Source organism: Amblyomma mixtum, chromosome 8, assembly GCF_055824585.1.
Source record: "Amblyomma mixtum isolate Tamu chromosome 8, ASM5582458v1, whole genome shotgun sequence".
NCBI lineage: Eukaryota > Metazoa > Arthropoda > Arachnida > Ixodida > Ixodidae > Amblyomma > Amblyomma mixtum.
This window is the reverse complement of record NC_143019.1, coordinates 82207566-82233294: the sequence shown is the minus strand read 5'-3', so window position 1 is coordinate 82233294 and position 25729 is coordinate 82207566. Positions and strand designations below refer to the sequence as shown.

General features: G+C 48.2%; 1 protein-coding gene across 1 annotated transcript in view; it reads left to right on the top strand.

Moving 5' to 3' along the window:
- CLS (cardiolipin synthase) overlaps nucleotides 1-5525 on the top strand; it is a 29954-nt gene extending 24429 nt beyond the window's left edge. Inside the window, exon 7 of the mRNA XM_089558589.1 lies at nucleotides 1063-5525. Within this exon, the coding sequence (XP_089414715.1) occupies nucleotides 1063-1153 (91 nt within the window). The 3' untranslated portion in view covers nucleotides 1154-5525. The remainder of the gene's footprint in view (nucleotides 1-1062) is intronic.
- The last annotated feature ends 20204 nt before the right edge of the window (nucleotides 5526-25729 follow it).

The window sequence follows — 25729 nt, the reverse complement described above, 5'->3', positions numbered from 1 at the left end:
GAGAAGTTTCTTTTTCACGACCAGGCCCCTAAACCACACAGTGGATGCGCGGGTGATAACGCGGGTGATAACGCGGGTGATAACGCGGGTGATAACGCGGGTGATAACGCGGGTGATAACGCGGGTGATAACGCGGGTGATAACGCGGGTGATAACGCGGGTGATAACGCGGGTGATAACGCGGGTGATAACGCGGGTGATAACGCGGGTGATAACGCGGTGGATGCGTTGATAACACTGCTGGACCCCATGCTTATCTTTTTTTTATCAGTCTTATCCCTGAGTATTTTTCCTGGCTTTCTTGAGAAAGTGGCACTTGAAACCTTCATGCAGTAATGGCGGTAGCAACTGCCTTATCATGCCAAGGCTCTGAGGGGGCCATGCCTTCCCAAGTTGAGCCACAGAAAAGCCGGTTTTTGAGGAACATTTGTTCACAAAATTCTACCCAACTTTCAGTTCTTGTTTCTTGCATTACATTCACACAATTTTTCTTTTCCTGTTTCGAAGCCGCTAAGTTAAGCCTCGCGTAACAATCGTGGTTGCATTAGATTCGGATAAATATGGTGCATGTGTTTTATTTTTTTCTCAAAGGTGCACGTCACACTTGAAAGGCAGAAAAAGAATGCTGCTATTGATAGGCTAGTTAGCTCCACTTTGAGGTACCGCAATTACTCGCATATGTTGCGCACCCCTAATTTATTATTTGGGTGTATATAATATATATATATGTAAAAACCTTTGCTTACACATCTTACTCTCCTGGCTGCGCCAGACCACCAGTGTGCATGCGGGTGTGCGCAAAGTCACCAGTCAGTGGGTCGTACACAGGGGTACTGTTTTATCGCCTTTTTTTCTCTTCACTTGCCTCAAGCTGCTGGCTTTGCGATTGTATAGTAGCGCGCTTATACACACATTGCAAGAAAGTAATGGTAACCACTTGATTTTTTCGTAATTCGATTTGAATGATATACTTTAATTGATGCTACAGCAGGCTCATTGATTTTAGGCCTCCGTATGGGAACATACTGCGGTAATTCATTTTTTAAAATTTTTTTCTTGCAGGTACCTGACTGCAAGTACAACAGTGCTGTCGGGTCTGACGTACCTGTTTACAAAGGATGCCTACCAGTTGATCAGGAAGGACAAGTCGTAGCATCTGGAAGACACGGCCGATATGCACGTTTGTCCACTTGTCTGCGATACAGGGAAAATGCCTTTGAGGTTGCTTGAAGCTTGAGCAGCGAACAATGTACGGTCAGTGTCAGCAAGTTGTTAGGCCCGAGTCAGCTGTCTTTCTGTCCAGATACCGGAATTGGTTTGCATCGCTTGTAGCCACAAATGCTGGGCTGGTCTCTTGAAAAGAAGTGCTCGTTCGTATTTTGTGCAGCTGTTGTAGGCCTCAAGATGAAAGATCAGGGATGCATGACAATGCTGTGAGCTGGTGAATCAAGCAGGTATTGTCTTTGCTGTGCGGCGATGAATCAAGAGGGTATTGTGCTTACCCAGAATGGGTGAATCGAGAGGGTGTTGTAATTACCTTGCAGAAGCGAATTGACTGGATATTGTATTTACTGTGCTCTGACAAATCAAGAGGACTCGGTGGAATCTCGATGATACGAATCTCACGGGCTCGAGAAAATTATTCGTATCATCCAAAACGAACTAGAGAAAGCACGGGAGATGCATTCACGTACATGTGTTTACACGGCTAACGGGATTCATTTACATACGTGAACCGCCACTAACTACTTGTGGTCTATAAGAGTGCGGACACGGCTTACACTTCCATATCATCCATAGTGTGCGGGCACTCGGGAGTGTTCAGAACATCCGAATTCTGCACATTGTTCGCAGTCGCACTTCAGCCTGGGAATTTTACAAATTCGTGCGAACCGGAATCGTATCGTCGAGGTTCTGCTGTATTTTTATTCACTCTTCGCTGATGAATCGAGTGGCTATTTGTCCTGCAGTGAGTTTGCTGTTGCTCTCCGCAAAAATGATGATTTTCATCGGAAATTTACAAATTTATTGAGCGATGTGACAGCGGACGAATTTTAAGTTTGTGTTTCTATCTTTTGTCGAGCGAAAATCTAACGAAAATGTGCTGGTGCTGAGTAGGATGACGCGTTTGTTCATTTCGTGCTTGCCGTTGTTGTAGTGTCTGCCATAAAATGTAAGAAGCTTGCAGCCTTGGGTCTGGTCTGTTACCAAGCAAAAAATTGTTAGCGTGTTGCGTATATATACAGTGTTTTGTTATTACTCGTTGCATCTACGTTTTCTCAACTGCAGAAGTGTCTCTACTGGTGGAACATTGCCTGAAAGTTAGGGTTAACGTTCAGATCAATGTGGAGAGCTGTCCGTGAGGTGAATATTGAGTTTTACTTGTTGATTATTACGCTGCCATTGTTTTTTATTTTTAGTTATTATGTTCTAGGATATCAATGTTTGGTGGTTCAAAGCTTTGAGTGTGTTTTTGGGGTTTAGCACTCTTAAGTTCTGTACAAAAAACCATGAATGCTGTTAGGGTGATAATGTTGTATCTTAGAGACAGCTTTGTGTCTGTGTCATTGTGCAATTGTTACGATGTCATCCACTGTGTGAACTGTAGGCAGAACTTTTTACGCAAACTCTGCACCCATTTGTGGCATGATTGTAGTGTGATGAATTACGATAATTGCAATTTTTTTTAATGCAAGAGCTTTGCACTGTTGTTCTGTAGTCGCAAAGCAGATCATGATATCGTGGATTTTGAATGGTTTGGATTGTGAATGAATAGTTTTCAATGATTGCACCAGAACTGGTTGTAAGCTAAGAAAATTTCACGTGTAGTATAACTTCCATGGTGTTGTCATGATTGTTTTGTGTGATGGAAGTGTTGTTTCAGTTGCCTAAACAGTGTAAGGACTCAAGTGACGTCAAGCTTGTGCATGTTTTTGAATCAAAACTTTACTGGAGGCCCTTTCTTACAAAAGTGAAGTTGGAGTAATTATAATGCTCTTGAATGTTCATTCTTTTGATTTGTGATGCAAAAAAAATGATTTCTTGTTTTGTTGCCATTGTTTCGCAGCATGAGACACAAGTGCCTAAAAACGTTGATTGATGAAGACGGATGCTGCGCCAATAATTCCATGAAACTGTGAAGCACAAATGTACTTTTGGTGTTTAAATACTTGTTACTGACATTAATGGCTCCTTGAAAACTGGCAGATTTGCTGACTTTTTTGCATTGAGTAAGATTAGGTAATTTGTTTCATTGACTCACTGGGGCACTAGTGCTACTGTCATTGTCATATGAGAATGAAACTTTGTGACTTTATAAAAGTAATAATCTCAGCTGGCCTACGTGTAAGCCCTTAAAGGTTCATCTGTCATTCATCCGAAAGGTTAATGTCTTGCAACTTGCTCTTATCATCATGATGTCCTTTGTCAGACTCCTCAATGGCTCCACGGGTGCTATTTCGGACTAAGATAAAAAACGGTGCTAGGCTAACACTGCATTTTTGGCGCCCTAGTGTAGTGGTTGCCGTAACATCAGTGCAAAACCTTCATGATAAATTTAGCAACCACGATAAATGCTGTAGGCACATTTGTGAAGGTGTAGCTTTTTTTCATAACACTGCTGAAACATGCCATCCCCCTTCTTTTGTAAGTCCTCTCCTTTTTTGCATATGTTGAGAAAAATTAGAAGGAGCCTTAGGTGACAGGTCTTGGAAGTCTAGTCATAGAATATGAAGGGAGAACTCTGAATATTGCATGACCAGGTGGTGTCAGAGGGCATCACACACGGCAGTAGACGACGGAGCTCACCTCTGCTGGAATACAGTTGCCGACTGATTCATCGGGTTTGGTAGGACCCGAAAAGTGATCCAAAGAATCAAACATTCTGAAAAATTGGTGAACTTGAAAGCTGTCAGTGTACCGAGAAAAGCCAGCATTAAAGTCTGAAATATCATGCAAGTCCGAGTTATTGGAGTCTAAAAAATCGGTCGGCTACTGGGTTACAGTTAGAGAACACCTAAGCCGGGACAGTGTTGTTGGGAGGGTCCAGATGGCTATGTTCAGCTGTGTTGCAAAGAAAAGTTACAAAGAGAACAAGTTCAATGAAGTTTGAGGGATAGCCTGTAGAGATCTGTCATGTTATTCTGTCGAATTTTCCTTCTGTATTATCTCTAGTACTTTGCAGGGCATGACCAACTGATAAGAGCTTTGCTGTTGAGTTCTTGCTGTCAGTGTGATTGGGAGACAGGGAGGAACTTTCCTTGATGGAGAACAGTCATATAGCTTTTACCAGGAATCAGTAATGAGTCCCTCAGAAGGTGCAGTTCTTGTATGAAAGTTATGGGACATTTCATTGACCCGTTATTAGCTTTCCTATGGCTACCTGGGTATGGGATTGGCCATGAACTGAAAACAAACATTTATTTTCAAAGTTACGATCATTTCATGCCTTATTTCAAGTGTTTGACACTGAAAGCATTACAGTCACAAAAACTAAATTTACCTTTTATTGTATCTGCCAAAAACGACCGAAATTCCTTTTGTTTAAGTTGCCATTTTTGTTCCTCTGTTTTGGGCCTTGCTGCCTCTCAGAGTTGCTTGTGTCATCAGCTTACACCTGTCAGCTTTTCTGACAGCGTTCACGAAGACACTTTTTATTTTCGTGCAAGAAAGCCAGACAATGCTGGAATCTTATTCTGCGTGGTGTAGAGAAAACAACTTTAAACAAAAGGGGGAGAAGGGTTCAAACTCTGTGAAAGGCCCTCAAGTATGCCTCAAGCTGCCCTTTAAGCATTGCACAGTAATGTACACTCGTGGACAGAAGTTTACGGGATGCAAATTCACGGAAAAAAAATTATTGTGGAGCGGTTAGACACAACAGGTCATTGAAAGCATATGAGTGTGAGAAGACGTGTGTTCCATCTGGTAGGAGAGTGCCATCTGTCTTGCAAGGCAGCGCAGAAATTAATTTTTTTCCGCAAATCCACATCGTGCAAACTTCTGTCCATGACTGTACAGTTGTGTACAGGATGAGCGAGAACAAACTTTTCACACTAAATTGCGAATTTGATCGTTATTTTGCCATTAAATTTGAGAATGACTTCGTGGATATTAAACACCAAGAGGAAAAGCAGTTAGAAAACAGAAAAAAACTGTGCTTGTCACACATAATTATGGACTAATCACTAAATGAATGCTCCAACTTTGTTGTTTCTGAATTGCTCATAACTGTATATATCTTCTGTTCTAGCTCGTCTTTCGTAGAGGTTCATTTATGAGCGGTGGTCTTAGTTGAAGCATTTCTTCACGGATCTTGCATTTTTGATACGGAGAATTGTGCCATTCTTGCATGGAGTAGTATTGCGTAGCTGGAAACAGAAGAAGTTTGGAGTGCACGAATTCCTCGTGTGGCTCTTCTGAAAAGGCCTCAGTTCTAGTTGCTCAACATTGAAATGAGAACGCACAATAAAGTAAACCATGCACAGGGTGTACGTCACAGAAGCTGTTTTGTGCATTTTTGTTTCACACTTTTTCTTCGTGTCGCACTTTATTCACAGATGTTCTTTTTCGTTGTTGTTTTTGAACACCTAAAGCACGTATTTCTGCATTAAATAATGTACAAGTTTTAACTATAGTCGGATACAACTTAAATCTGCAGTGAAGCTCCGCACACATTCAGCCTCCGCGCGCAGAATTCCTCCACGACAAAAAAGTAGTCCGCTGCTTAAACGCTTCTTGTTACGTAAACAAGAAGCTTATCACAAGAAAAAAAATTATGAGCTGTAGAATTTTGATACATGGATTGTTTGATATATCAAACATTAAAAAGCTGATTTCGTTTACAGTTGCGATTGGCCAGCGGAGTAATACAGGACGCCGCGGACCGCGGCCCAGTGTTTGCAACTGCTGTTTTTTTTTTAAGTTGTATCCTACTATAGCAAAAGGGTTTTCAATAGCCCGTTTATTGGTGATGAATGGTGTGCAGAGCAGGTATAAAACTATGGGGTTGCTTAAGTCACCTTAAGAGTGGAGTGCAATATCATTACATTTCACTTAGCAGCTTCTTTTGCAACTTCTGTGTGCATTTGTATCAGTTTCTTTGCGATTTTTGGCTCATCAACCGCCATATTTGGACTGCTAGCTGCAGTAGTAGGTATCCGCTATGCTATGACGGTGCCTGTATCGCATATTTTTCTGATTTTTTTATTTCAATCTGTCTAGGCTCCTGTCTAAAAACTAGATAGCTCACAACCAGCTGGGCAAAATGTGACGCCACAAGATCATTTGACATCTCTCGACCAATCATTATTTTCCACCTGCCGCAGGCAGTTTGTGATGACATCTCACAGTTACGTGAGCTAGCTCGTGACTAGTCAGAACGGGCTGTGTTAATGTGACAAAGTTACATGACCGCTTTCAATCAACCAGCATATTTCATCTCGGGCATCGGCAGGGCTTTGGTTTGACAGCTATAATTCTATTGCAAGAAAAGCAAGGAGGTTAACTGTTCTGCAGTCACGTTTTCTGTGTCATGCATGGGAAAGGGGGAAAGGCAAGAAAGGAAAGTGAAAGAGAAAAGGAGAACAGACAAAAGTATGTCTGCAAAGGGAACCTTATACGAGCGTTAGGCAAGCAAGCTTAGTGTCACTTTCAGCAAATGCACTGCGTGAAGTGTCACTTTTGCGGCATGCTGCTGCATGGGGAACAAAAGTGCAATTTGGAATTGATTTCAATAACAGTCTGCAAACCTAATGCATGGTCATAATTTTTGTGCACTAGCACTTTCGCCGATGTTTGCCGTAGATTTTGCCGATGTTTGTCTGTCCGAAGCCTTTGGCAGGTGACAACCTTCCTACTCGGCTGTGGGCAAACTGCCAGCAGACTTTATGGCCAGCAATGCATAACATTTTATGGTAAAAGACTCTCAGTGGCCTTGAGTGGGTTTTGAACCCATGGCGGCGTGAGCACATCAGCGTCACTGGCCACTGCATTAGACCATCATCGCTGCAGCCGAACATTCCACGTGTTTAACTGCCAGTCTTTCACACTGTGCTTTGAATGTCGTTTTCATCAACTTCCATCTATGCGGAATGTATCCAGAACACACTGCTATCGCATTGCCCTTATAAACCGAGCCTTGAATCAAAACTGAGGTAAAGACCGAAGTGCGAGAGCACCTAATTCCTATTTGGCCTAACCACGCTGAATCGTCCATCACTTTTTTAACACTGGCCAGAGATTTTTCGACCATTATTTTTTTATCACTGAGGGGCTCCTAAATTTGCCTTTCTGTGTAAGTAAAAGCCTATGCAGTGACCTTACAGACAGGACCTTTTTATAGTAACACATACTGGGATACACCTAGATACAACTTATAAAAGCAGCAGTTGCTAACACTGGGCCACGGTCCGCGGCGTCTTGTATTACTTTGCTGGCCAATCGCAAGTGTAAATGAAATCAAAAATTAGAATTCATAATTTTTTTCTTCTGAACTTCTTGTCTACACAACAAGAAGCATTTAAGCAACAGATTATTTTTCGTTGTGGAGGAATTCTGTGTGCGGAGGCTAAATGTGGGCGGAGCTTCTCTGCAGACTTAGCACTTTTGCAAGGCTGAGTCGGTGCACTTCATCACCAACACTGTTTCTACGAGCAACAACGCAGTGAACTCGGAGATGGTAGACTGCTATATAGTCGGATACAACTTAAAGGGACACTGAGGAGAAATTGAAGTTGGCTTGTATCGACAGAATACCAGCTCCTGATTACAAAAACGCCACTCATACTGACAACAAAGCTCTTGTAACGTAGAAAAGAGCAAGAACCAAAATACAGGTATCGCCGCCACAGGCCAAACTCGCAAGTACAAGCGTCATGACGTCATATAACAAAACAGTGTTGCTGGAACCAATGGTTCTAGCAACGCTAGGACACGAGAAGCACAAATCACTGAGGCGCAGCCAATGCATGCGCAAATCTCCTTGACGTCGCCAGATGGCGCCACGTGCCGGGCAGCTACGCGCTCGCCTGAAGCATCGGGACCAATCAGCGCCTGCTCGCCGGCGTTAGGCGGGCTCCCGGTATTCCGCTAGCGGTGTCAAGGTACACGGTATGCTAAAGGTGTCTATTTGCGAGAACTTCGTTGACGACTTCGAGAACGAGATCCATCGTAACGCTCGCAAAACGCCGGTGCAAACGTAAGCGAAGCGACTGTAGCGACGGCCGCAATAGCCGATAGATGCCTTCAACGTGCGGCCGGCGGTAGCTTTCTTTTCGGCTGCTGCTAGGCCGCACTGCTGGCAGCCAGAAATCACGGAGTCTGCATCACGTCATGTTTCACGTCACTTAGTCCTCTGTCGTCATAGCCGAATCATAAGTTTGAATCACAGCGGCGGGAAAAACCTTTTCAACTTCTAATCCAAATTTCTTAGAAATAAATGCATTTTTCGCTGCCGGCCAAGTGGCAACAAAGCCATGACATGCCGAACTATCGGATTTTGCTATAAAAAATATATTAATAGTGCTCTCCTCAGTGTCCCTTTAAGTCTGCAGTGAAGCTCCGCCCACATTCAGCCTTCGCCCATAGAATTCCTCCACGACAAAAAAGTAGTCCATTGCTTAAATGTGTCTTGTTACGTAAACAAGAAGCTTATCACAAGAAAAGCATTATGAGCTCTAGAATTTTGATGCGTGGATTGTTTGATGTAGTCAAATATTAAAAAGCTCATTTTGTTTACTGTTGTGATTGGCCAGCGGAGTAATACAGGACGCCGCGGACCGCAGCCCAGTATTAGCAACTTCTGTTTTTTTAAGTTGTATCCTACTATAGTAGGATACAACTTAAGAAAACAGCAGTTGCTAACACTGGGCCGCTGTCCGCGGCGTCCTGTATTACTCCGCTGGCCAATCGGAACAGAAAACGAAGTCAGCTTTTTAATGTTTGACTATATCAAACAAGCCAGGTATCAAAACTCTAGAGCTTATCATTTGTTTCGTGTGATAAGCTTCTTATTTAGGTATAGAAACGTTTCAGCAACTGCTGTGTATGTGTATTGAGTGTGTGGCAAGAGATGGCGCCACCATCCCAGCGCCTGTGTGTGTGTGTGTGTGTGTATTGAGTGCGTGGCACGAGACGGCGCCACCGCCCCAAGCGCCCGAGCAAGTGCTGTGTGTGTACGGCCATAGCCTCCTCTATTTTTTTATGCCCGCTCAATCGCGGGAAACGCCGTTGTTAGGCGCCGTTCGTGCTAGTACGCGAAGCTGCCGACGAGTGGCGCGCGCAGCCCAGGATGGAGCAGACGACGCGGCAGGAGTTGCACGCAGCGTAAAAGACGGCGCGCAATTCTGCTACTGTGTATACTACTCTCCGTTTACTAAGATTGATGTGCGGACACGATCTTTAAAGTGCTAAATTGTTTTTGTAAGCCATGTGCACATGTACTTTAGTAAAAGCTGCTCATCAAGGAAAATATGAAATCGGCGGCCGGGCATACATATCGAACGTTGCTCCAGTACCGAGATGAATGCCTAAGTTTACAGCTATATCGACGGTAATTGTTACTGTGCCTCTTTGTACAAAACACGTATTCTTAGCATAGGTCGTATCTGACCCAATATATAAGCAGAAACATTAAGGAAGCATTTTTGTGAGCGATGAGTGAATGGAAAAAATTTTACTGTCGCATATAGAATAAAACATACATGCAAAAATGTTTTCACAACTTCAAAATCTTTCTAGGTAGAGGCTTTGATGTCAGCGGTTTCACTACATCGTTCCTGTCCGTCACCGATAAGGCATAGTTCGCAAAAACAGGGCGAAAAAACTTCCCGCAGATGAGTTTCAGAAGCTGGCTGTGGTGGTCATTGGACGCAAGCTCACATTTCAGTGCTCCATGTTCTGCAAGAGCCTCAACTGCATTGTTGACTGCAGCTTGCAGGGGTTTTGATAAGAACCGTCTTTTGTTGAGCAACACCTCGACGTAGCTCTTAATTGAGGGCGTACAGAACATACAAAAACTGCGTTGAAGGATAAAGGAGGCCTCCTCTGTCCTGAAGACGGATCAAACTGTCACTGGGCGCAGATGAGGCTGGTCGCGTGAGAAGAGCATTGCAGCTGCTGCAATCAATTTTTTCTTGAACGACGCGAGCCAAATAACCTCCTAACATCGCAAGTGCTGCAGTGTCTGGCGCTGGCAGCAACGTTTTCTGTGTCCTGAGAAGGTCTTCAAGGAGACTTTTCGCCTCCGGTGGAAAGTCGTCCGCGCGCTGGGTGACTGCAAGTTTCTGTGCACTGTTCAGTGCTCCAATGTGCTTGCCTTTCCGTTTCTATTACGTTGCTGTGATTGGGAAGCAGACACTAACCCAGTTTTTAAGGCCTTCTACGCCAGCGAGTACCGCTCTAGCATCTGTCTGATCATTGCTTCCTGCAGACCGCCTTAACCAGCCAAAAAACGACTCTATGGGGTCCGAAGAAAACTTTCTGGTCAGAACAAACTTGAACCCCTCTTTAGCAATGAGGTATTTGACGCATTCAACGTTTGATTTTGTCGTCATCACAAGCGCTTGTGTTGTTTTTCTTCGGCGCCTTGTGCAGGCCGTCTGCTTCTGTCGCCGGCCGGGCTTCATTCAGCTAATTCGAAATCTGTTTTTAGCGCCGCTTTATTCCGGGTTGCTGCGCATTTCAGTGCACAAGGATTAGGCGCGTTTTTGCTAACTTGTTCCGGCTCTGAGTGTGCTGGTTTCGTCGATGTTGATTGTGTGTCTTAGGAATGTTCGGTTAGAGGACTGCGCGCTTTCTTGCATAGTTGCGGACGTCGTTTTTGTGTTGCCGAATGTTTGCTTTTATATACTTTTGGTAATGGCTTAGGACGAGTTGGTCGTTTGTGGAGTAGGCAAAGGCCACATTTATTCCGCGGCCGCCGAAGCCCCTGCAGCCGGCCGCAACTACGCGCACGCCCATCCATCCTGGGCTGGCAGCGCCGCCCCGCGGAGAAACACGGCGGAGTCAGACGGCGCTTCAGCAGCCTTTGACCAGGCACAGAAAAAATAGAGGAGGCTATGGTACGGCCAGACGCCGGCCCTGTGTAACGTGTAACCCATGTGAATAAAGATTGCTGTTACGTTATCCCAAAACACAACAGCAACGGACTACGTTTTCGTCGCGGAGGCTGAATGTGGGCGGAGCTGAATGTTGGTGGTCGCGCGCGCGTTAGCCGCAGCCCGCCGCAACGTTTAAATAGCTGGTGATGTGCGAAATGTGAGTGTATTTCGCGTCTCGCCGCAGATAATATCTGTCCGACCGGTAACACCGCGTGACTGAGTGAATATTCCGTGAGCTGCGCGAAACAGAAAAGAGCGGGCACGCTTAAAAGGTTCCAGTTTGTGAAAAGGCCGATCCGTAGAAAAGTGGAGGTTGTGGAGGCGCCGGCGCGGTGTGCGACGTACAGGACTGCTGCCGCGCGTTGAATTCACCGGTATCGAGGCCCACCTTGTGCACGGCTTAAGTTTGATGGCAGGCCAAGGAATTAAAGCATACAAACCTATGAGAGGGTGCAATTATACTTGACAAGCAGGTGAGTCCAAGAGCCGTGCTTAGGGTGCCAACGGCCGAGCTGCCGACGGCCGAAGTGCCGTTTTTGGAGAGGTGAGTAATTCGAAGGGCATGTTCGCTTAGCTGTAGCTTAACTTGTTACCTCTATCTGCTGTTACTACTGAATCTAGCGGAACGGCTGCGCACTGCATTGCTGCGAAATCGCTAGACGTACGTCTTATTCGAAGCCGCGCTACGTACGTAGCTACAATCAAACCTGCAAAACATTCTCGCTAAGTCTACCGTTCGTGCTGCGAGCGCATGACAGTATTTGTTTGACCGTTCTGTCGTGTAAATAATGCAACTATGACGCTTTGCCTTTCTGCTGAGACACCGCCTGTGAAGCTTCAGCAGTTCGCGGACTACAGCCGCTGGAAATATGAGTTTCTGCGGCGCCAGTTTCGGATTTCCTGCAATTAATCGTGCTGTTTATATCCACGATGTGCCCTGCATCTGGCTGAGTTATCAACTGATATTAAAAGCTGAAAGTCATTTACATTTTTGCGCGCGTGCAGTACAGCCAGCCAGTTTTGCTGCCGAGTTGAGATATCACGGCACAGAAGAATTCTGCTGGAAACTTAATGCACAATAAGCGTTCCACAAATATATGTGGTCGCTGACGCATTTAACAACGTGCAAATATGTTACGGGTCACTAACAGTTCAGGCCGGGTACCTCAAGGCGTACCGTGACACGTACTGCGCGAGCTGGCGTGAAACGACCGCAAACATGGCGCGTTTGCCGCGACGATGCTCGCGCCGTCTGGTAGAGCGGCCTCAGTGAATACCTCCTATAGGTGCTGTGCTATGCTGGCATCTTAGCCCATGCATGTGTGGTCTGGTTCATTCTGGAGCCGGCGATTGAGCGAGTTAAGTCCTGCGCTGCCAACGTACACCGTGGCAGGTGTGTCGCAGATGTCGCGCTCACATTTACTTTGTTAATTAGAAGCCAGCAGTACTTATAATTATTGCTCCGAAGTGATGCCATTTTCTTGTCGCACAGGGAAACTGACCATGTGCATGGACACCTGAAGTGTATCTAAGCCGAGTGTAGCGGGTTCGCCAAGCTCACTCTCAAAATTCATTATGTGACACAGTTGACACTGCATAGATGCATAGCCTTCCAAATTGTCTTCTTTGCCCGGGATACATCACGCTCTTTATGTGGATGACATTACAATCTGGGCCACGCAAGGTAACCTGGGCCACATGGAATCCTGCCTGCAAGCAGCGGCGACCCTAGTCGACGACTACGCGGCCAATATGCGCTTGCCTGGCGCATATTGGAATATAGCTGCCGATGCGAAGATCCAACTCCACGCAACCTGATTTGGGCCCCCGGTCACCAGGGCCTACAGGGAAACGAACAGGCCGATCAGGCCGCCCGCGCACTCTCTCCCCTGGCTAACTGCCCTGTCCTTGGAAGCCTACTCCCAATCAGACAATCTGGCCCTTACATTCAAACACATCACCGATTACTACAAGGAGGAGCACCGGCGCTACCCAGCCCCTTGTAAGGAACTGGATCGCGCTGACGAGCGCCTCCTCATCAAAATTCTTACTAACACTGTACTGTGCCCGGCGGTACTTAAACATTTCAACGCATCCTTTGATGGCGCGTGCCAGTTCTGTGGGGAGGTGGCTGACACCTTCCACATGGTTTGGGCGTGTCAATCCATCTATCCCCCAACCCCAACCCCACCAAAGAGGACTGGGAGGCGGCCCTGCTCGGCTGTCAGGACCTAAAGACCCAAAAGGCCTTGGTTCACCGGACGCGGGCGGCGTTGCTTGCCAATGGGGCCCCGGAATAGGGGCTCCACCTAGTATTGTTAGGGGAAAGGGCCAATAGGGCCTACCCCAATCACCTCTCTGTAAATATTTATTGCACTATAAATGTTTTTCACCACCACCATAGCCTTAGATCGAATCACTGTATAGGTTCATTGAGTTTTGTGTTTGTTTCCTCTTCGCCTCTCGCGGGTCTATTGGCCAGACGCGATCACATGGTTGAAAAGGCATCCATGCGTTGCGGAGAAGCCAGCTCCTCCACGTCGTTTAGCATTAGACCGCTGCTGACAGCTCATTGGTGCATGTACTATTCTCGTGATTTGCGGCATTTTATTTTGTTCTAGTGCGCATGTTTATTGAAAATGGTGTTTTCTTAACAACACGCAATTTGGTTACAACTGCTCACTAATTCTAAAAAAAAAGAGCTTGTGATTTGTGGCGCTTACAGCAGATGGCGCCACCCATCCGCATGGCGGGTATTTTGTTTGTTACTGAGATAGGCCTTGGTGCAGCTGATACATTACTAGGAAGCTGTGTCGTTCAATGCAGCAGCAATGCAATTTGGCTAGAATAAAGCAAGATCAGCAGCCAGAAACAATTGAATCGAGCCTGCATGCGTTGTAACCACTGCACCAAGTCTGCCTCATACATGCAAGAGTTTCGGCTTTCCCTCATAATTTGGTTGCTTGGGAGAGCAATATGGCGCACCTATGCGCAACTGTGGGAATCTGTATAGCAACTATATGCATAGAGAGCTTTAACCCCACCATTAAGGAAACACGAACTACGGAAATTGCTACCATACGACAAATGTGGCTAGGCAAGCCTGGCAATGGTAGGCACGACAGCGCGTTATCGTATTTGCCGTACGGCTGTCTGGTTATGCTAAAACTGATGGCGCTAGGCGACTGTCACTCGTTGAAACTAGCACATTTTATCTTGGGATAGGGGTATTGGTGCGAAACAAGTTCACTGAACTGGGGATGCGTTCTGCAGCGATTGCTATTTAAGGGACACCGAGGACTAATATATTGGCTGTATTGATAGGATACCGAGCTGTAGTCGCAAGGAGACCACTCTCGCTTTTTCAACACAACTTTTTCTTTGGATCCACGGGGGGGGGGGGGGGGGGGGGGGGGGGCGGAAGCCTTCACGTCCGGCTTCAAAAAATGTTACGTAACCGCCTTTCACGAGTTCTTTCTTTTCCCCATGCTTTCAAGAAACTTTCTAGGTATCGGTGGAGTAGTCTGCTGCACATCAAGCGCTCTGAGACAGCAGCCAACCAAAGGAGGGAGCCCCCACGTCCGGCTGCTTCGAAAAATGTGGCGTAACGGCCTGTCCTGAATTCCTTCCGGCATGCGTGGATCGCAGGAGCTACGCCACATCGACGTTATTTTCAGAACGATTGCAATCCGTCCTCTTCCGTGAGGCCGTCAGGAATTCGAAGCGACTGGCACGAATATTTTAAAATCCAAAATGCGTCTTTTACTGTCGGACAAGCGTCAACATAGCCAGAAAGAGCTAGAGGATCAGCTTTTTTTACTAAGACGAATAATTGAATGGAATTGACGAATAATTGAATGAAATTGCACTCAGCGTCTCTTTAAGTCCATCGTGTGACATGTATTGTGTGACTCTAAAGGTGATGTGTCACTCTGCATTTCAGGCTCCTACTAGCTGCCGCAGGCGTGTTTTATTAACCGTCTAGTTTGATCTCACAACTAAAAGAAGACCGGAAGGCTCGTTTCATTCTGAATATCATTTTCTCGCTGTTTTAGTTCTGCCCGATCTAGAATAGCACCAGTCCCTCTCTTGCCGAACACTTCCCTCCCGACATTCATACGCCAGAGCTAGGAGAAGGAAGAAGAAAGCGAGGCTGCTGCTGTTCGCCACCCCAACGCAATCCAGCAAGACACCGCCTAGGCTATCTTTCCCCAGGCCCTGCCATGGCGTTCGACGACCAACTGCTCCTAGCTTCCGGGATGGTTCCCGGGCCTCCCATGCGGTCCCCGGCGCGACGCCTGGTGCTGTATCCGCACCGCCGCCTCACCTTCCAAGAGAGCCAGCTTTTGCTCGGAAGCAGCCTAGGGGACGGCGGCGCTCGCAAGCGCAACAGCCTGACCTACCTCCTGCTTCTTGTGGTCACCTGCGCGACACTGGGCTGCGCCTTCGCCTTCGCCTTCACGTGGACCATAACACGATCCCGCAGCGCGCAAGGCGTGATGCCCGACGACGGAGAGGCGGCCATGCATAACAGGGGCGAGCCCATTCTGCACCTAGACGGGAACGACGGACAACTGCGGCCGCGCACCAACAGGAGGCGCGGTGGCAACGTCGTGATCGAGCTGGACTCCAAACACGCCAGCGAGGGGAGGAGTGCTGCGCAGATGGCCGGCGACGACTGGAAAAGCGCGCACGACCCTGTTCGAGACGCGGGCACCTATGTGAAAGCGAATGCGGCCAGGAGAAGGTACATCGCGAATAAATCTAGTCGAAGAAGTTCGGCCATAGATTTGAGCGACTGTCGAGCGCATACGTCGAAGCCGGATGACAACCCAGACGCGGACGGCGCGCATCTTCGCTTTGAGGTTCGAGATAATATGACTTCGTTCTAGTCTCATGTACACCAGACTCACTGCTTCGCTCGCTGGCACTGTTTTCCCGCCTAAGGAAAGACGGGTGCAAAGACCGAGCCTGCCTATTTGTGCAGGCATGATCGACGATTGCTTCACTCCAGCGGTTTGGACAAGGGGATGAAATAAACGCGTTGAGTATAAGATCGTCTCTTTTATTAGCGCTAAAGGATAAATTAGAAGCAATAAATAGTTCACTCAGACCACGTTGTTTTCATTATGGGCTATTGGTGGTCGTCTGATACCAGCGGGCTTGAAAGTGACCGGTCTCGTGCGGGGTCATAGTAAACCTCTTCAGAGAGCCCTCCGTGGGCGTCACCATATATTGCTCACTGTACTCTTAGCATTGCACCTGGGTCAAGAGCAGTGAAAACAATGCCACGAGCTTTCTGCGCCTCTTCTATAAAGGCCTTAACATTTTGACCTACACAGACGATGAAGATGTTTAGCATAGTCGCGGAGGTTTTTCACGCACAAACGCTAGTGGCGTAATTGAGTCCCTTAAAGTACTCATCACCATCAGCCTGACTACGCCCACTGCAGGGTAAATACCTTTCCCATAACTCTCCACAACTGTCCTATGCCAGATGCGGCCACCGTATCCCCGCAAACTTCTTAATCTCATCCGCCCACCTGACTTCCTGCCGCCCCCTGCTACGCTTGCCTTCTCTAGAAATCCAGTCCGGTTATTTTGCCTTCGCATTACATGTTAAAGAAACTGTTCATTCTAGCTTTTTCTGACTTGTAATCTGGCAACCTATGTAACCTATACGCGCTCGACAAGGAGCAGCCTTACGGCAATAAACACCAGTCGTTGCTTATAACCCGAAACAATGGTGTCGTCATTTGTGCGCGTTGTCGTCATTTGTGCGCGTCTCTAAGTTTACACAAATTTATGGTGCCGAAACCCGGGACTAAAGAATCTGCAACGATCCGTAAACAGCAAGGCCATCAACTCTCGGCGGGACAACGAATTCTGGGCCATCACCGCAACGACCCTTGGAGGTGAAACCACCTTGGGCTGAAGGTTCCAGGAACGAGGCCTAGGAAAGCCACGCCCGACGCTCTAAAACGAGGCCTGGAGACGTCACACCTGAAGCCAAGCTTGGCGCTACGACAACGACCGACACTACAACGAGGCTGAAATGGAACGGCTGAAGAAGAAACGAGGAGCTTTGAGATCCCAGGTGACAAAACTGATTTCCGAAGTGGATTCATCTTTAGAGGCTCATGCTGACGAAAAGGCTCTGAACATACTGTCAGCGAGGCTTAGCGCCCTTCAAATACAGCTCAACGAGGTGGACGCTGCTATCGAGCCACTTGTGCCTGACGAAGAAGCCGAGGAAAACTTCACGCGTACAATCGCGTACAACGACAGAATCGTCACCTACGCTGCAAAACTCAGCCAGCATGCCGAAGCTCAGCGAGCGAACACCAGTCCAGGACCGGATGCTACAGGGGCGCCTCGCGACGGTAACCGGAGCGCTGCCGGCTCAAAGGTCAGGTTGCCGAAACTCGAGCTGCAACGATTCAGCGGCTCCGCCACGGAGTGGCAGCCCTTCTGGGAGCAGTACCAGCAAGCGATTCACAGCAACGATGCCCTTTCCAACGGCGAGAAGTTCTTATATTTGCAGTCAGCGCTCACTGGGAGGGCTGCAGCAGCGGTGGCCGGGATTCAAGCTACAGGAGCCAATTACAACACTGCCATCGAGCTCCTGAAGGAGCGCTTCGGACGCACAGATGTGCTAATCCAGGAGCACCTCACCCAACTGCTGGACCTCCCGACGGTACGAAGCGGGCAGGAGGTAAGGGACCTACGTCGACTCTATGACCACATGCAGCGCAACATAGCCGCTCTCACGGCTCTAGGCGTCAAAACAGACAGCTACGGCGCAATGCTTGCCTCCGCGTTGCTAAGAGTGCTGCCAAGCGACCTTGTCATGAATTATCACAAGCGTTGTTCAGCAGAAAAGCGGAAGGATATCCTTTGCATTGCAAGTCTGCAAGAATTTCTAAAAGAGGAAGTTCAGAGCAGGGAGAAGGCGGTGCAGGTTGGTCATCGGGAAAGCAAGAACATTAATGCAAAACCACGATTCGAGAATGAAAAGCCCAGAGCTTCAAAGATTTCAGCGGCATCGCTCTTTTCCGCCAGTGATCTGAAGCGGAATGAGCCCTGTGCATTTTGTGCCGCCAAAGATCACGTGACCAAAGACTGCCAGACCTCGCTTTCTCTGGAAGAAAAGAAACGGGCATTGCGTCAGGCAGGCGGATGCTTCCGCTGCTCTGTCAAAGGGCACACGTCGAAACAATGTCGCAACAAAGGAGTGAAGTGCAAGATATGTGGCAAAAGGCATTTAACTCAAATGTGTGATCCTGCGTGGAAACCAGTTAACAGCTCAGCAACCGAACTGCATTCAGCTACAGGCAAGAAGAGCGACAGGGCTCCCACTGTGCTGCTCCAGACTGCCCAAATATGGGCAGAGGGACCGCAACGAAGCACTTTAACTCGTCTCCTGTTTGACGGGGGTAGCCAGAGGAGTTTTGTGACCGAAGAGCTTTCGCACCAACTCCAGTTAGAGGTTGTGGGAGAAGAAGACATCACCATTTACCCCTTTGGAGGAGCCGGAAATGCTATTAAGCATAAACGGAAGCGTGTCCGCGTTTGGCTGAGAAGTCAGTACAACCGAAAGCAACACTCTATCGAAGCTTTGGAGATACCCGAGATCTGTTCTGACCAGCTGACTCTTCCCGAAAAGGTCATCGAAGGAGTTCAAGCAGAGATAAATGAGCTTGCAGATGTGACCGTACCACCAGGTCGTCTGACAAGAAAAAGCATTGACATCCTTATTGGTTCTGATTATTATTGGACTCTCGCCTCTGGCCACGTGCGAAAACTGCAAGGTTCATTAATGGCACTGAAGACGGAATTCGGCTGGACATTGCAAGGTCCTATTCCTTTCCGTAGTTCCTACGCTAGCTGTTCATCCGTGGCTGTGCTGCGGGCCAGCATGAGTGACGAGGCCCAGTGCCTTTCAGCTGACCTTAAGTCGTTTTGGGAGCTCGAGAGCATGGGCATTGTTGAGCCTGTTGCCCAACAAAACGAAGACAACGACATCATCAAAGAATTTGCCTCATCTGTCAAGCTTGTTGACAGGCGCTACGAAGTCGCCTTACCGTGGAAGCAGGTTAAACTCAATCTAGGCGATAACAAGGCAGTTGCAGAGAAGCGTTTGTACAACCTGACAAAGAAGCTACGGCGGGACGAGGAAATGATGCACGAATATGATGCTGCGATACGTCAGTACCTCAATCAAGGTTTTGCCGAACGACTCCCAGCAGAGGAAAGCAGCAGCTCAGAAAACAGAATTTATTACATGCCGCATCGGGCAGTTCTTAAGCCTGACAGCCTTTCCACCAAGCTCAGGGTTGTCTTTGACGCATCATCCAGCGAGCCAGGAGGGGTCTCTCTAAATCAGGTTCTGGAGGCTGGACCTAACTTGAACCCTGATCTCCTGAAAATCTTGTTAAATTTCAGAATTCATTGCATCGGCATTACTGCAGACATCGAAAAGGCTTTCCTGCAGATAGCAGTCCGTCGTGAGGACCGCGATGCAATGAGGTTCTTATGGTATGAACAGATGCCGACAGAAGAAGACCCAAGGCCGCCCGTAGAGACCTGGAGAATGACAAGGGTGCCCTTTGGAGCGACGAGCAATCCGTTTCTTCTAGCCGCTACCTTGTGTCACCACTTGGCGACAACAGGTGTTCATCCCAAGACAACGGCAATAATTGCAGAAAACCTCTACGTGGATGATCTAATCACTGGAGCAGACTCTGAACAAGAAGCAGAAGACTTTTACCACGAGGCATTGAAAATTATTAGTCTAGCGAGCATGTCACTCCGCAAATGGAACTCGAATTCCAAGAAATTGCTCCAACTGTTTGACGACGACGGGACAGGAGGTGCCGTGGACCAGGTGGAATGTCTGACAGCAAGCGTGTCGAGAGTGTTAGGACTTGTCTGGAACAAGCACGATGACTGTTTGGGATTTTCGTTAGAGGCCGTATTGGACCTCCTGAACCAAAACAGCAACACAAAACGCTTTATTCTTCAGGCGTCGGCTCGAATATACGATCCCCTTGGGCTCATCTCCCCAGTCACTGTTACAGCCAAGTTGATGTTTCAAAAGCTCTGGGAGTTGGGAGTTGAATGGGACGCACCCCTACCTGAAGAAGTACAGTCATCTTGGAAGGAGTGGCATTCACAACTCCACCACTTGACTGAAGTAACCGTACCCAGGAGATACGACGGACTTCATAATGCCGGCAGGATTGATATTCACATTTTCGCCGATGCTAGCCCGAAGGCTTACGGGGCAGTTGCATACATGCGTACCTCGGGAACCAAGGCCCCAGCCGTGACTCTGATCTTATCCAAATCGCGGGTGGCACCGATTAAGAAGCTCACTCTTCCCAGGTTGGAATTGATGGGAATGCTGATAGGCGCAAGACTGAAGGAATACTTGATGCAATCACTGAAACTACCAGTTGCCAAATGGCATCTCTGGAGTGATTCTACAATTGCGCTTCATTGGGTTCGCGGGTCAGCGCAACAATGGAAGCCTTTTGTGGCCAATCGGGTGCTGGAAATTCAGCAGAGAACGGATCCAGAAACCTGGAATCACTGTCCCGGAGCAGACAACCCTGCCGACTTTCTGACGCGAGGAGTGAGTCCACAAGCCCTCAAGACAAACACCGTTTGGTGGAATGGACCTACTTGGCTTAGAGAAACGCCCATCGCCTGGCCAAGGCACGAAAATGACGTTGATATGGCCGCAGCAGATGAGGAGAGAAGATCGGTGCAAGTACACAACGTAGCAACAGAGGAAACTGTCTTGCCGCTGGAACGGCACAGCTCCCTCTCTAAACTTGTTCGTGTTGTTGCGTGGATGCAGCGATTCTTGCACAACTCAAGGAACCCTCACCAGAAACGTAGTGGATATCTGACCACGGAAGAAGTCGCCCAAGCACAGACTTGTCTCATAAGTCAGGTGCAGCGAGAGGCCTTCGGTGAAGAGCTGCAGTGCGTACGTCGCGCATCACGCTTGCCCTGTAGCTCTCCGTTGCGGGATCTGAAACCTTACTGCGATGAGGACGGAGTGCTAAGAGTTGGGGGACGTTTGAGTAATGCTGGCCTCTCCTACAACATTACGCATCCAATAATCCTGCCTGCCGGTCATCATTTCACCGAACTTTTAATAATCGCCAACCATCGCCGCCTTCTACATGCAGGCGCACTTGAGACTCTCACAGAGCTGAGAGAGCAGTTTTGGATAGTTCGGGGAAGACAGATGGTGAAAAGGATCTTGAAGAAATGCTTGATTTGCAAACGTTTCAACAGCCGCCCTGCCACGGAGCCAGTTGCCCCTTTACCTCGTGACAGGGTAACCCAAGCTCCACCATTCGAGGTTACAGGCATTGATTTCGCCGGGCCGTTGAACACAAGGGATCAAGGCAACAAGAAGTCATACATCGCCATCTTCACATGTGCAGTTACCCGCGCAGTGCACCTAGAACTGGTGACTGCCATGTCTACGCCCAATTTTCTGATTGCATTCAAGAGGTTCATTTCGAGAAGAGGAGTCTGTCGAGTAATATTTTCGAACAATGCTAAGACGTTTCAGCGCGCTTCGAGAGACCTGAAACGGCTGTGGACAACGCTGCGTGGCACAGAGATCCGAAGTTATTTCTTAGACCACCAGATAAAATGGAAGTTTATCGTTGAGAGAGCCGCCTGGTGGGGCGGATTCTGGGAGCGAATGGTTCGTTCAGTGAAGACTTCTCTGAAGAAGGTTTTAGGCAACAGCTTCTGCACTTTCGAGGAGCTCGCTACAGTCTTGACCGAAATCGAGGCCGTGATCAATTCAAGACCCCTGACCTATGTATCCGCAGAAGCTCACGAGCCGGAGCCTCTCACTCCATCCCATTTTCTCGTCGGAAAGCGTTTAACGTCCTTGCCCCCGGGCTGTAGCACAGAGTCAACGACTTCAACACCGGGTCAACTAACTCGTCGCTGGCGATATCATCAAAGTTTAGCTGATCACTTCTGGCGCAGGTGGCAGAAAGAGTACCTCACAGGTCTTCGCTCCGCTCATTTTGCTGTGCCAAGCTCATCTAGTGCCTTGAAGAAAGGAACTCTTGTGCTAGTTCACCAGCCTCATCTGCCAAGGCAGCTATGGAAAACAGGAAAAGTGGTTGATGTGCTCGTCGGACGGGATGGGTACACTAGAGCCTGCATGGTGCGCCTAGCTGGTGGGACCATCCTAAGAAGACCGATCCAGTTGCTGTACCCCATGGAGACTACGCACGAATGATCTGAAGCTCATTCCGGGGGGAGTATAAAGAAACTGTTCATTCTAGCTTTTTCTGACTTGTAATCTGGCAACCTATGTAACCTATACGCGCTCGACAAGGAGCAGCCTTACGGCAAAAAACACCAGTCGTTGCTTATAACCCGAAACAATGGTGTCGTCATTTGTGCGCGTTGTCGTCATTTGTGCGCGTCTCTAAGTTTACACACATGTCTTGCCCAAGACCGTTTCTTCCTCTTGGTTTCGACTAGGATGACAGTGACCCGCATTTGTTCCCTGACCTCCTCTGCCCTCTTTCTGTCTATTAATTAACGTTGCCCTTTTTTTTCCATATCTCACTACGTCGAACGAAAAACGTTTATTAGATCGAGCGAAGCCTTCTCTGGCGATCGGGTGGAACCCCTAGTCCAGGGCCCCTACGGGGACTGCAGCGTCTCTCACCCGGTCTACCAGGCATCGCTGGTCTCCAGGTGGAAGCTGGAGAAAGCCTCCTCCCACGGCTCCTGTGATGGGTTTTGTGAATTGGGGACTACTGTATTGCGTTGGCAGCCCCACGAGGTGTGGTATATTGTCCCCCCCCCCCCCCCCCGGGCTTACAGGCGGCCCAATAGGCTGTTGGGTGAATTTAGCTTCGTATGAGATTTTAGGGTTAGTGTTTTCCTGGAGCCGCCTCCAAACGGTTGCCTGCTCTTTTGTGAGCTGGCATTGAGGTAGGTGTAGGGCCATCCTCTACCATTGGTGCTGTTCCATGGTACCACTATACGTCGGAACTACTGGTCTACTAGTCTGGGTTCTAACGGGTCCTCCGCCATTCGGTTAATGTATCACTGAGCTACGGTATCCGTTGCGCCGTTCCCATTCAGGCCCGAGTGTCCTGGTGTCCTGCGTTTAACTTCTGTTTTTTATTTTGAGGACGTACCATGTGGCATTAGATTGGGCAGTCAGTGTACTATAGAATTCGTGGAGGCTATTTTCATCCAGAAACCTGAGCAGGCTCCGGCTCTTAGTGTTGTCCATCAGTCACAGGGTGAACTTCCTCCTCAGTAGCGGTTAGACCAACTTCCCATAGTCTTCTTGTTCTTTATGCTCTTGCTCCGCGACACACCCACAGCAGGTGGCGAACATCCACTTGGGCGGCGGGTGTGGAACATTTAGGACATGAGCTAGGGACTGTGCTTGAGAGCTCCAGCGGGTCGTCACCGAAGAGTTATAATGTTTCTAAAGGACACCTAGTCCTATCTCGTAAAATTTTGAGGGAGGGGGTAAGTGCAATTGGGAGTCAGGACACGTTTAAGGGGACGTCAAGTTGCGAAGAGCGGAGCGGAGGTCAAAAGGGAGGCTACTTAGGGAGGCATTCGTGGTTGGGGCTTGCCATGTTTAGCGTCTGCTCTCCTCTGGTGAACATTCTGTGCATCTTCTTGTGTCCATTTTGTCTAGACACGGTTCGTTATTTTCTTATTGAGAACATGGTGCTCGCCGATGTCAGCCGTGGGGCCTTTCCTTAGGATTTCGAAGGCCGGATTGTTGATACTACCCTTAAAGTAGTTAAACTTCTGTGTCCGACGATCCTGCTTGATGTGACTTTTCTGACAGACGCTCTGGAACTCGGCTAGATACCTGGCTATATCTTCATCGACGACCGAAGATTGCCCCGCAATGTCGAACCCTTAGTCGGAACCTGGCAATTAGTGCTCTACGCCTCTCTACACTCATTTGATGGGTTTCAAGCTGGAGCTCCCTGAAGTTTCTTTGCGCGGGCAAAGCGCTTTTCGTGTTCCTCGTGCCTGTATTCGCGCTCTTTCTTTTGAATCCCTTCGCACTCGCGGTCCTTTTTCCTTGCCAACTCGCGCTCAATGCATTGGGCTTCTTCACATTCGCGCTGTTCCTGCTTTTCAAGCTGTTTGTGCTGGCGGCGCTTTTGTCTTTCCAAATAGCGTTGCTGCCATTCAAACTCATCGCGCTTGATGCGCATCTGCCATTCAAGCTCTTCACACTCACAGTCGAGGCTTTCTCGCGCTCGCGAAGTTCTCGTCATTTCCCCTCCCAATTATTCCTTTCCGCCTTCTCGAGCTCGGGGCGTTCGTTGACATCAACCCTGGCCTGAATGGCTTCCTGAACCATCGCTTCTTCCGCCCGCATGACCACAAGGGACCCCCTCTTTCTTTATGAGGGGCCCAAGTGAACGCCCAACACCTAACAAATTTCGATGAGTTCCTTCACGTGAAGCTCTCCATCGCTCACAATAGCCTCTTGGCGTTTCCCTTTTCAGAATTCAACTGACGTTCACTACTATCGAGCTACTATATGACACGCGCAAACAATCCTCCACAATGCCATGTTCACTCCCTCAGCACCATGTTTGGTATCAAAGCGCTCCTACTAGGCTCGAAACAGCCAAAGCTCTCTCCAGGGCTTCAAACAGCCCTTTTATAGACTACGACAACCTGTCGGCTGGCGAATTGAGAGGAAAGATACCGTAGGCATTCATCGCGTCGAGGTAGGTGGCGCTGGACGCTACCGCAGCTGCCTTTCACTGTTGCGCCTGGGCATCCCAACGCTGTTACCACTACTGTTGTGACATTGTGGCCGTCCCGCGGTAGTGCGTCCGATATTTTTTGCAGTCGGCGCGGCTCCCACGCAGGGGCAGGCCAGTCGAAGAAAGTAGCGGCGGAGCAAGCGAAAAGGGCTTTGTATACAATACTTACATGGCAGAAGAATGGTTCGGCACGGAGGCCGATAGCAGAGCGGCTTCTCGTGATGGACTTCCTCGAACGATGGAGAACCGATCACTGCGTCGCCTCCGCTATCTCTGCCTGACCTCCAGGCTCGCTGCGCTTATTACCCCCGTTGCCCGAAATCCCGAGATGCCCGAAATCAAGGTATGGAAAAAAAAATCGGCAAAGACACTTAAGACTGCGAAAGAAGGTCATGGACGCAAGACGTAGGAGCTTCGTTGCGGTTTGCGAACTGAGTTTATTTCATGCGGTCAGTCTTTTTTTTTTTTTATTATGACACCATCCACACACACACACGTGCGTTGACACTACCCGAATTGCTGTATGACGAACAGCTGCATCAAAATTTTGATACAAAGTCTGAGAAGGGATACAATTGAAGGTGCATATGTAGTCGGTTCGAATGCCGGTCGCGAGCTAGCCTCAAACTTAACTAGAACATGTAAGCTATATGCAACGAGAAATCGTTTGACACCACCTGGAGGAACGCTGTACGACAAACGGTTTCCTCACAATTTATGCCAGAATGTCACCGCATAAATGGCGCCACATGAATGTCGGCCAGTGGCGGGTATATATAGATGAACGACATGTATATAGTATTGTCTGAAGCGGCG